General features: G+C 32.8%; 1 protein-coding gene across 1 annotated transcript in view; it reads right to left on the bottom strand.

Annotated features, from left to right (window-relative positions):
- LOC139482336 (dihydrolipoyllysine-residue acetyltransferase component of pyruvate dehydrogenase complex-like) overlaps positions 1 to 12,627 on the bottom strand; it is a 28,272-nt gene extending 15,645 nt beyond the window's left edge. The window contains exons 1-3 of the mRNA XM_071266177.1: positions 12,397 to 12,627; positions 2,242 to 2,319; positions 1,014 to 1,114 (exon numbers count right to left, since the gene is read on the bottom strand). Of these exons, the coding sequence (XP_071122278.1) occupies positions 1,014 to 1,114; positions 2,242 to 2,319; positions 12,397 to 12,535 (318 nt within the window). The 5' untranslated portion in view covers positions 12,536 to 12,627. The remainder of the gene's footprint in view (positions 1 to 1,013; positions 1,115 to 2,241; positions 2,320 to 12,396) is intronic.
- Between the last annotated feature and the right edge of the window lie 1,016 nt (positions 12,628 to 13,643).

Here is a 13,643-nt window from a genome sequence, read left to right as displayed (position 1 = left end):
CATATCATAAGCAACAAGTTTACTAAGTTTCAAGTTGATTGGACTTCAGCTTCATCAAAAACTACCTGACCAAAAACTTTAACCTGAAACTCCCACTTTCATTTTCTATGTTCAGTGGACCATGAAATTGGGGTCAAAAGTCTAATTTGGCTTAAAATTAGAAAGATCATATAATAAGCAACAAGTGTACTAAGTTTCAAGTTGATTGGACTTCAGCTTCATCAAAAACTACCTTGACCAAAAATTTTAACCTGAAACTCCCACTTTCATTTTCTATGTTCAGTGGACCGTGAAATTGGGGTCAAAAGTCTAATTTGGCTTTAAAATTAGAAAGATCATATCATAAGCAACAAGTGTACTAAGTTTCAAGTTGATTGGACTTCAGCTTCATTGAAAACTACCTTGATTAAAAACTTTAACCTGAAACTCCCACTTTCATTTTCTATGTTCAGTGGACCGTGAAATTGGGGTCAAAAGTCTAATTTGGCTTTAAAATTAAAAAGATCATATCATAAGCAACAAGTGTACTAAGTTTCAAGTTGATTGGACTTCAGCTTCATCGAAAACTACCTTGACCAAAAACTTTAACCTGAATGGACGCACAGACGGACGGAGGAACGGACGCACAGACGGACGGACGAACGGAGTCACAGACCAGAAAACATAATGCCCCTCTACTATCGTAGGTGGGGCATAAAAATAGTATTAGGAGTTTAATAAATCATTTATTATATACATGTATTACATTATTCCTTGTTTTGATTAACATATACTTTCCCCATCACATGAACAAACCTCATATTTATTAGAAGATATATATGTGTCACGTTCATGCTACCCAAACCTGTGACAATAACATAATTTTTAATCTGAATGATGTCTTAAGATTAGAATATAAATTTAAGTAAAAGTGTGGTTTGTTTGAACATGTGCATAATCTTCCAGAACCAATAGATATTATAAACATAATACATATACCTTTAGTAATTCTCATGTTTGTGATAATAACTTACAAGTATTTTAGCCAGGATTCCTTCCTCATCTACCTCCATGCTGACCACAGCTTTGTCTGTCTGAATCTCACATATCACATCACCAGGTACCACAGACTCGCCTGTAAATGGTAAAACATCACTGTATTTTACAAATTTTATATAAATAACAATTATTTCATCTCTTGGTAAAGTTTTTAGAGCTACATGTAACAACACTTAATTCATCAAACCTGGTACTGTTGTTATTTATATAACTTACTGGTGTGCTGGTAACTCTGAAATTTGACTTAAATATTTACATTTGTAGTCCACAAGGATATTACATGTACCAACCCTGTATCTCATTACTTTGGAGCACACATACATGATACAAGAAAATATCATTTATTAGCTAACAGTGATAAAACTGGGAAATTTATTTCACAATTAACAATCAGTTCACTTTGATCACTTGATGAATTGATATTCTTCATTAATTGATTAATTTAATTCAGTTACATGCAGCTGCTAAACTCTAATATGCTGGTTCCATTTTATAACTGTAGCTATTTCCATATAATTCTCTGTCCATGAGAAGTTTTTTTAATCACATTGTTCAAAATGGGGGTTGTAATTACATGTATACTGATGTCAAATGGAAATGGAAACAAAGGAGTGAAATCATTATAATTTTAACATTCTTTGAACAAGGAGAGATGTTTTATTACTTTTTTTTAGAATGTATACAAAAACATAATTAATTATTTTGTTCTCCCAATTATCCCTTAAGAAGCTCATAGCTCAGGTTTCTAACTAATTATAAAAAATAACTACATTCGGCCAAAAATTTCAATGAAAAATGTAATGTAACAGTAAAACATTTCCAAAATTACCACTGTGCCAGCAATGGATTAAACCATTAACCTACAACTTTACAAAGGCTTACATTGCTAGGTTCAGAAAATGGTGGGTTGTTGTAGTTTTAATACATGTAAGTAAAAGGAAGAATTCCTACATTTTCCAAATCTCGTTATTATACCATTAGCATTAGGTCCAATATGAAACCCTAGCTCAAACTCTTCTTTCTATTTTGAGGTCTAAATATTAAACCTACCATAGTTGTAAAAGATTTAAGGGATTTGAAGACCAATCACCATACCTGTCCACATTAGACAATCTACCTAAAACATTTTTAACATAATTTATTTCCTTTGAATGTATTACATGTATGTATACTGGTAGATTCTCTTTGTTTTAAAAGATTTACCTTCCTTTTTCAGCCATTTGACAATAGTTCCTTCTGACATTGTAGGAGATAGAGCAGGCATCAAAACTGGTGTTGATGCTGAAAAAGATAATAGCTTGCTGTAGTAGACATTTTCATCAAAATTATTTATTCAGATACAATAGTGTGTTGTATCTACTTCTGTGAAAAAAATGCTGTACAGAGCCATCACAATACTGTATAGATAATATCATATCTATAGAATAGAAAATATTATATATCGCAAAAATTAAAATCGCAATAAAAAATGCAAGCAATAATTTCAGAATTTACAGTAAACAATACTGTATAGACATAACTGTATAGACAATAAATATATGAAGATGTGGTATGAGTGCAAATGAGACAACTCTCCATCCAAGTCACAATTTGTAAAAGTAAAGCATTATAGGTCAAAGTACAATATTCAACACGGAGCCTAGGCTCACACTGAACAGCAAGCTTAAGAGGTCCACAAAAATGACTAGTATATAAAACCATTCAAACAGGAACACTGTATAAACAATACTATATAGACAACATTTTTAGGACAATACTTATCATGCTTATACACAAAATTAACCAAAGTTTCAAAATGATGATAAACATAATGTGTCCAAATGAGTAAGAAACTTGTAAAATGTGTATTCAATTTATCATTGCTACATGTATCATGGCTGTGTTCAATTATTAATTTTTTACTCATATAAATTTGTCCAATACAAATAAAACAATGTATACAGAGCAATGAGACAAATATAGTACAAAGAATCAAGATGCTTCACTTAAATAAGACATAATTTGAAAGTTTAAAGTAAAATTTTGTAGGTCACAATAAGCATGATAAGTAAAGGTACCAATAGAAAACTGTATTATTGATTCCTACAAAATCTGCTTTGATATATATTTGGCAATTAGTAACATAAATTATTTCTTGTCATTAATTTTTGCAGGGCATTATAGACAGTGGTAGATCAAAGGGGCCCAGACCTGCTAACTATCACAAATTATTAGGGATACACATAGTTATAAAATCCTTTAAATGCTTTAAATTTGTTGTTCTAAATAATCGGAAATATCTATGGCTATTTTATGATGTAAAGCTTTGAGGAACAAACAAATAAAATTGAAAATGGTAATGGGGAATGTGTCAAAGCAACAACAACCCGACCATAGAGCAGACAACAGCCGAAGGCCACCAATGGGTCTTCAATGAAGCGAGAAACTCCCACACCTGGAGGCGTCCTTCAGCTGGCCCCTAAACAAATATGTATACTAGTTCAGTGATAATGGATGTCATACTAAAGTCTGAATTATACACAAGAAACTAAAATTAAAAATCCTACAAGACTAACAAAGGCCAGAGGCTCCTGACTCGCCAACAACTGGTTTTAGAATTAATGTGTTTAAATCCGATGCAAAGACCCTATAAGTGAATCAATATTAAAGCCAAAATAACAACAGTGTTGTAACTATATCCCTTCTTAATAAAAAGTCTATGTGAATACTGACATTTTTGTGCTTTGTAAAGAATATTACCATAAAAGATTGGATGTGAAATACCTGAACGTACAAGATGTCTGCATGTTGAGTTATATTTACGAATGATTTCCTTATACCGATGATAAAATTTAGTAAATGTTTTGACTAGTTTGTGATATTGAAAAACCCTGGTGTAATAATTTTTCAGTAATACATAAATTTCTCTCGCTAAAATCTAATAGTTGTTACATACACAATAGAATTGCACAAGTTGAGATACATAAACACCATAAGATGGTGACGAGGGAACATCACCATCTAAAAATGGATAATTAACAATAGGAAATGAAAAATCATCTCTTTTATCATAAATTTTTGTATTAAGCTTCCCGTTAATGATATAGATATATCAAGATCGAGGAAAGGGCAGTGTTCATTGTCAGTATTAGCTTTATTTAAAGTATGTTCAACAGGATAAATTTCTTTAGTATACATACTGAAGTCGTCATTAGTGAGAGCCAATATATCATCCAAATATCTAAAAGTATTGTTTAATTTTTGTATCAAATGTTGTTTCGATGGGTCTTTACTAATTTTAGTCATAAAGTGTAACTCATAACAATACAAAAACAAGTCCGCAATAAGTGGTGCACAGTTAGTCCCCATTGGAATTCAAATAACTTGTTGATATATATACGGAAATTCCAATGCCAACAAAAATGTTATCAAGTAAAAATTCAAGCGCATACATGTATATAGTATCAAAGCATGTCCAATTGAAATAGTTCTTTTGTTTGTTGTTACTAAAAAATGACTTAAAAGAGTCAGAACATTTGTATTGCCATTTTGACATTTTAATACCCAATTAATTAGAGATGTGAAATAGTCCTATAATATAAGACACTGCAGGTTCATATCATAAAAATATATTCAACGTTTTTTATCGGATATTTTTTTTTACTATCAATGTTGAACAGCAGTCTTATGAGAACCATCCATTTACTCCTCATTTCAAGTTGTCAAGCAGGTCAAGGTTTGAGAAGTTCCGCAGATCTTTCCGAATGTTAATCAGTTGTACACATATTTCAGAATATTCCTTGGAAAACGAATTTTGTTTTGACTTTAAGATGATAATAAATAATGAAATGATGTAAATTAATTCTAACATGTCTAATTTCCTCATCAAGAGAAAAGGAAGCTTATCATCAAATGTTTCTTAACCCTTTAGAGGCGACCATTTAGTATTCATAAAAAAGTAAAGGATGATTGTATAAATGAATATCATTAACATCTTAATACAATATATAGTTTTATTGCATAGCAATATAATATTTTCCACAGAAAGTAACCAAAAGTTAGCGTGCAATAAATCATAAATATTGGGGAATATTGTCCCTCGTAGAACATATATTGCACTCGCAAGCTCGTGCAATATAAAATTCTACTCGGGACAATATTCATGCAATAACCCTATAATACAGTTAATGCATAGCTCACCCGTCATATGCAGAGTCTGGGGTCAAATGTAAATCAATAAACAGTAAAATGTGATTCTATAAGTATTTTGTAATAAAACTAGAGGCTCTAAAATATAAAGAGCCTGTGTCGGTCACCTTGGTCTATGTGAATATTAAACAAAGGACGCAGATGGATTCATGACAAAATTGTGTTTTGGTGATGGTGATGTGTTTGTACTGAACATTCTTGCTGCTTACAATTATCTCTATCTATAATGAACTTGGCCCAGTAGTTTCAGTGGAAAATGTTAGTAAACATTTACAAATTTTATGAAAATTGTTAACCAGGTGCTCCGCAGGGCGCAGCTTTATACGACTGCAGAGGTTGAACCCTGAACAGTTGGGGCAAGTATGGACAAAACATTCAAGCGTGATACAGCTCTGAATTTGGATTGTGATCAAATTTTTGACATTACATGGTTTTTTTTACACAAAACAAATGTCAAGATTTTACAAATCAATTAAAGATTTCTTCTTCAAACTTATTTAAATCTAAAATTAACTAGTTGACACAGCATAGGTTTCTGACACAGAATGAATGTGGTCTAATGAACTTAAATTTTTTTTTTTGCCTTTGAGCAATTCACTATGCTGTTGAATATTAATCCTCTCAAAAAAATGTTTGAAGAAATTTTCTTTTTATTTATGAAATCTGAAATGAGAAAAATTTAACCCCCCCCCCCCCCCCCCCCCCCCATTTTTTTTCACATCCCTGTTTCCCTTTTTCCAAAACTGATATCAATTCAAATTTCTAATGGAGTTTGCAACAATAACTACTCTTTTAAATACATCATAAAATATCAAAATGTAAAATAAAGTGCTTGTTATCACTGAATGGTAAAGATTGGTTGGTAGTAAAAGTGAATATACATTGTTTATTGTATAAAACAATAAAAAAAACTTCATCAGCAACATTTTATATTGGCAAATTTCCAATGAAGTTATTTACATAAAGTTATTGGCAAATAAAAATAGAAAATGACATCATAGTCATGTCTGGCAAATGTGCAACATACATTATCTAAAAACATTTTAGATAAGATAAGGAAAAAAGCTTCATCAGCAACATTTTATATTGGCAAATTTCCAATGAAGTTATTTACATAAAGTTATTGGCAAATAAAAATAGAAAATGACATCATAGTCATGTCTGGCAAATTTCCAACATATATTATCAACTACTATTCTATACAAAGAAAGATAACTCCAATTGAAAATTAATTGCTATTGCACAATATTGTGCAATTAGATATTTCTTGCTATTGTGCAATACTGTGCAATTGAAAATTTCTTGCTATTGCACAATACTTGATATGGAATCCTGATTTGGACCAACTTGAAAACTGGGCCCATAATCAAAAATCAAAGTACATGTTTAGATAAAGCATATCAAATAAGCCCAAGAATTTAATTTTTGTTAAAATCAAACTTAGTTTAATTTTGGACCCTTTGGACCTTAATGTAGACCAATTTGAAAACTGGACCAAAAATTAAGAATCTACATACACAGTTAGATTTGGCATATCAAAGAACCCATTTATTCAATTTTTGATGAAATCAAACAAAGTTTAATTTTGGACCCCCATTTGGACCAACTTGAAAACTAGGCCAATAATCAAAAATCTAAGTACATTTTTAAATTCAGCATATCAAAGAACCCCAAGGATTCAATTTTTGTTAAAATCTAACTAAGTTTAATTTTGGACCCTTTGGACCTTAATGTAGACCAATTTGAAAACGGGACCAAAAATTAAGAATCTACATACATAGTTAGATTCGGCATATCAAAGAACCCCAATTATTCAATTTTTGATGAAATCACACAAAGTTCAATATTGGACCCTTTGGGCCCCTTATTCCTAAACTGTTGGGACCAAAACTCCCAAAATCAAACCCAACCTTCCTTTTATGGTCATAAACCTTGTGTTTAAATTTCATAGATTTCTATTTACTTATACTAAGGCCAATTAAAATTAATTGCTAGATTTTCATCCCCGCCCGCCCCTCTGAAATCGTCCCGCCCCGATTTTTTTTATTTAACAAAAATATGATTTCCGGATTTTGTTCATGTCCGTTACCAGGAACCATCGATAATTTCGTTTCATTCAAAACTTCCTGTTTCAAATTTTGTTTTTGTATTTCTTCGAGTAATCTAACGAAAATGATTAAGTCGACATATTCTGCTGCTCTATGATGACAACATCATCTACCGAGAATAGAGAATGATAACGAGAAGGGCATGAAATAATCGAGTTACGAGTAAAACGCCTTGTCCTTGAACGCAAATTACAGTGTTTTTTACTTTATTTATACAATGACTGTGCGTCAGGAAATTTGGACTGAATGATATCCAAAGCGCAAGAATTGTAGAACAAATTGGAACAAAAAACATGACTGGATTAAAGAAATTGACACAAGCACGAACTTGTTTGATTTATGACCGTATATTGAGAAAAAAAAGTCGACAAACACGCATTTTAATTATAACAAGCCCTTATATTTAGTACCCATGGCTGTTGTTTTTGTTGACAAACAGCAAACACCCTCTGTAACTGTCCCAATACCCTCAATTTAGTCATTAAACAACAACTACTTTTTGGTTAAGTTCATGTTTTACATCATAATTACTTTCAACACTTGAGTTTAAATTTTATTCTGTACTCATAATACTTGTGTTGCATACAATTGTACCAATGCATTTTATTGATTTTATGGGGACTACAAACCATTGCTTAGAAAGCAAAATACATTTGGTGTAGGTATAGTCCAACTGAAGAGAGCATTTCTCTTCTTTTTGATGTATACTATAAATAGGTTTCTAAAGCGGCAATTACATGTATAACAGTGGTTGCCAATCAGGGATTTTTATTTAAGAATTTAAAAAATAGTGTAGGATTCCTTATACAGCATGTATATACATTATACAACTTGTTTTCCACTAGCATATACTCCGCGGTATGAAGAACTCGTGACGAGGGTTTCATATGAAATAAAATTTAAAAAATAAAATCCTCCCACCCGCCTCATTTTTTTCAAAAATTTGGATGAAAATCTACTAATTAATTTTAGTTGGCCTAAAGTTATGGTGCAAAAACCAAAAATAATGCTTATTTGGGCCCCTTTTTGGCCCCTAATTCATAAACTGTTGTGACCTCAACTCCAAAAATCAATCCCAACCTTCCTTTTGTGGTCATAAACCTTGTGTTAAAATTTCATTGATTTCTATTTACTTATACTAAAGTTATTGTGCGAAAACCAAGAATAATGCTTATTTGGGCCCTTTTTTGGCCCTTAATTCCTAAACTGTTGGAACCAAAACTCCCAAAATCAATCCCAACCTTCCTTTTGTGGTCATAAACCTTGTGTCAAAATTTCATAGATTTCTATTCACTTAAACTAAAGTTATTGTGCGAAAACCAAGAATAATGCTTATTTGGGCCCTTTTTGGCCCCTAATTCATAAACTGTTGTGACCTCAACTCCAAAAATCAATCCCAACCTTCCTTTTGTGGTCATAAACCTTGTGTTAAAATTTCATTGATTTCTATTTACTTATACTAAAGTTATTGTGCGAAAACCAAGAATAATGCTTATTTGGGCCCTTTTTTGGCCCTTATTCCTAAACTGTTGGGACCAAAACTCCCAAAATCAAACCCAACCTTCCTTTTATGGTCATAAACCTTGTGTTTAAATTTCATAGATTTCTATTTACTTATACTAAAGTTATGGTGCGAAAACCAAGAATAATGCTTATTTGGGCCCTTTTTTGGCCCTTAATTCCTAAACTGTTGGAACCAAAACTCCCAAAATCAATCCCAACCTTCCTTTTGTGGTCATAAACCTTGTGTCAAAATTTCATAGATTTCTATTCACTTAAACTAAAGTTATAGTGCGAAAACCAAGAAAATGCTTATTTGGGCCCTTTTTGGCCCCTAATTCCTAAAATGTTGGGACCAAAACTCCCAAAATCAATCCCAACCTTCCTTTTGTGGTCATAAACCTTGTGTTAAAATTTCCTTGATTTCTATTCACTTTTACTAAAGTTAGAGTGCGAAAACTAAAAGTATTCGGACGACGACGACGACGACGACGACGACGCCAACGTGATAGCAATATACGACCAAAAAATTAAAATTTTTGCGGTCGTATAAAAATTGACTATAAAGGGTAATACATGTAACTCCTAAAGGGTTCAACTGACCATTTCGTTCATGGTGACTTATTCGTAAATCTTACTTTGCTGAACATTATTGCTGTTTACAGTTTATCTCTATCTATAATAATATTCAAGATAACCCAAAACAGCAAAATTTCCTTAAAATTACCAATTCAGGGGCAGCAACCCAACAACGGGTTGTCCAATTCATCTGAAAAATTCAGGGCAGATAGATCTTGACCTGATAAACAATTTTACCAGACGTAAAGTGATGAGAAAAGCTCACTTGGCCCTTCGGGCCATGTGAGCTTAAAAGTGTCGGATTCAAATGATATGAATATTACATGAATGATGCAAACCAATATAAATTTGCATTTATGCATTACAATACATGTATCTTTCATGTTTCTTGTGCAGTTAAGTGCCACTTTTCCCTTTCTTTTTCTTAGATTTTAAACGACTTCATGTACTTTTTCCAAAAAACTTATTTTCTTCCTGTTATATTTAAACAATATTAATATTTTAAGCCCTTCAATGAGACATCGCATAACACAAAACAAAACAATGGTAAAATTGCGAGATCAACATTTGCATGAAAAGTTTAAATATTAAATGTCCAAAATCAGTGTTGTCCTATTGGCAAGAAGCTGACAGATACGCTAAGGATGGCAGAGATGGATTCAGTTTTATTCTATTATGATAACTTTACTTTGTCGCTCAAAACCACTGGCAAATGTGTATAGGATATCATATAAAGCACCAGCACTTGTATCCGACGTTAAATTGTAAATTCATTTACCGTAGACAACTTCAGAGGAGATACATCAGATACAAAGAAATGCGATGGATGCGATTTGCAGCACTGTCAGTGTCCTTCCTGAAATGTTGTGCAGAGTGTTAAAAAACTGTACTTGTCAAGAAAGGAGCAAATTTAGTGTTGAAGAGTTTCTACAAACACCCAGAGATTGAAATTGCAATCTTTCTTGAACTGTCTTATCTAACAACTTGCTATATTATTCTTTGTAACAACTCGATTTTTGCAATACAAATATTGCCTCGCCAGAAAACATTTGGCTCGCTCACCCCCATTGTATGAACTCGTATTTTGAAAGGTATTTATCTACTCATCCGCTCTCACAACTAGAAATTCATAACTGCTGAATCTTAACAATTTGGACAAGAAAACTTTTGGTGAATGAGAATTGGCTTGCTCACTGTTGTATGAATATGTACTTGGAAAATCATGTATTGCCACGCTCTCTCTCACATTGATGCACTCTCATGAAACATTGCAACTTCATACCGTTAGCAGCTAGTAGATTTCATGAATGTTCAAACTCGTATTTCGAAAGACATCGCATCGCCCGTACAATTGACTAGAGAACAATCATTTGGTGAATTTGGCTCGCACACCCCTGTTACATGAACTCATATTTCCAAAGACATTCATAACCTCGCCCGCTCTCACAACTCGCCCATGATTTCTGTTGGTGCTCAATTAACAACTTGGAGTAGAGAACTTTTTGTGAAGGATATTTGGTTTGTCCCCCCCCCCCCTTTTATGTGAACTCGCGAACTCACATTTGATAATCAAAATTTGACAGTTCTGTTATGGAATTGTAGCGACATACTAGATTTCACCGAAGATTGATTAACTAGCCCACAAGAATTATTGGGTATGAACTGACTCTCTTAATAAATAAGTTATACCTATAATTTATGTTTAAACATATTTTTTACTAATCTGTTGATACATTATAACTGTATTTTGGACATGTTCTTATACTTAACAGGTTTTTTTCTTGGGGGGGGGGGGGGTGGGGGAGGGGCATACAGAATTTATCATCTTAAAAAAAAAAAGAACCCATGATATTTTTCTATCTTTATGTTTTTTGCCGATTGCTCTCTATTTTGTAAACCCCATTCGAATTCTCTCAACACTTTTTAAGGATACATTTATAATTGCATGACACTATTACAGTAATTGGTCATGTTTTCGTACGTTGTACAATACTGATTATAAATATTATCAAATTTGTTTCGTTCACGAAATCCCTAAAACAAAGAATCGGCACATATATTTGCAATAAAATGGCATGAAAAAATTGTTTGTCAACTGAGGATAAACGCATGATAAAAGTGATGGATTAGGAACATTATTTTAAACTATATATTAATGGGGTAAGAAGTTACTTTCATTCATATTTAGGTTGTTCCTAATAATTTTATTTGTTTTGGCAGTGGATTATTAATTTAAATTTTTGCTACGAGAAAAAAAGACAGATTTTATAAGACTGCGGTTCAACATTGATAGTATTAGTAAAAAAAAAATATCCGATAAAAAACGTTGAATGTAAATGATATGAACATGCCGAGTCTTTATATTATAGGACTAGGATATGTGAAAGTCGTTTTTACTTTCCATTAGAATCCTTCCTGCTTTGATACTGATACTGTGATAGACATGATTATATTGCTTTTCCCGGCTGACCTGAGAATCTGTCCCACTTGAACTATTGACGTCTTACAACAATCACTTTTTCATTGTGGCTTCAGATATATTATATTGTGACATCAAAATTTTAAGGGAACCTGTGCTATGTAATGGCGGACAAATAGGGCTATGGATGGTGTTTTGCCACTATTGATGTAGGTCTAGTGGTACCTTGCGAGCTAGTACATACTGGCTTGACCTTTTTCAAAACGGGGGCTATTCCACATCATTTCCAGCTTTGTACTGAATTACACTTTCGTTATTTTTTAACATAAATAAATCATTCAAAATCAGTATCACATGTCAGACAGTTAAATGACTTAATACTTAACTGAGAACTGTCAAGCACAGGGGCTTGTTACAATTGCCGGGTTTACTATCCATACGAACCCCTAATTTTTAGGGGTTCGTATGGATAGTAAACCCGGCAATTGTAACAAGCCCCTGTGTGTCAAGGGCAAATCTGACACTAACTTTAACATGTTGATAAATATACTTATAAAAAATCACCTTGGTCTGCACATTTTGTAAACAATGTTCTTGCTATATAGTGCCCATTTTCTGTTATTTTATTAGGTTCCTTCAGGCCTGTTGACAATAAATGTTTAGAAAATCGTCTGCCAAATCTGACAATGCCAGAAGCAGCCATAGTCTTGTCAAAGTAGAGTTTAGTAAACTCATATAGTGTTCCTTTTTCTCAAACGCATAAATGACTATAACTTCAACGGAATGGAATATGACAACTCGCCCCATTTAAAAAAAGCGTCACTTCAAGTTCCCGATTATTCATAATCCCCGTTAAAGTTAGAACAGACCCGAGACACACCAATGACGCTAGAATAAAAAAGATGAAAAAAAATCGAAGTTGAAAAGTTTATTGAAATTCCGAAAGGTTATGCAAAATAATTTTGTGTAACAATATTCATAGGTACTTAGGAACAGGTCTGGATCATTTGTATTATAAGAACATACATATAATACAAATAACTTCTATTTGCTATTTACTATCAATTCCAAGTCTACTTTTCACAGAGTTCACTGATCTTTTTACGTCCAAGATTATAATACCGAAAAACGCCGAAAATAATATTGAAATGAAAACAAAATATTAACCGATTTTGGGAAAAAGGAGGAAGGCAAAAACAAATGGTCCTTTCCACATGTACCTATGAAATAAACAAAGGACTACTAGCCGTGAGTAACTCGTACCAGCTCCAGACCTCAATTAAAATGATTGAACGCCGATTATGTCTTCATAACATGAAAATCAAGCGTGCCACAATCCCTCCCGTTAACTTATGGGTTTAGTATCATGCCATTATCAAATGTTATATGAGAATAAACCAGATGAACGTCCTTCCAGGAATAACAACGAAAAAGCATTCAGAATACTATCATTCAAAACAACAGTTCGGAAGGAGTCGTTCTATCCTAGAACAATAAAGGGTGGAACACCTTGCCCAACTGTAAAGTCTCAGCCCCGATTCCGGAATCTTTCAAGGCTCAGCTCCGTCAGTAAATTAAATTGACGTGTTTTTATTTGCAACTGACGTGTACATATAAATTTCACCTAGTTTTTGTTTTTGTTAAATTAAAAATTTATTCATGCGCACACTCAATAAATGTGGCAGGATAGTCAACCAGTTGATGGTGGCCGCTTACTGAAAGAAGAAGAAGAACATATCCCGTATCATGATAACAGCTGGTTTCAGAATGCAAAGACCCTTGGTGTATGAATCAATATTAATACCAGATAT

The sequence above is a fragment of the Mytilus edulis genome, chromosome 7, assembly GCF_963676685.1.
Source record: "Mytilus edulis chromosome 7, xbMytEdul2.2, whole genome shotgun sequence".
NCBI classification, from domain to species: Eukaryota; Metazoa; Mollusca; class Bivalvia; order Mytilida; family Mytilidae; genus Mytilus; species Mytilus edulis.
Note: the sequence above shows the minus strand (reverse complement) of the source record. Positions and strands in the feature narration are given on the sequence as shown.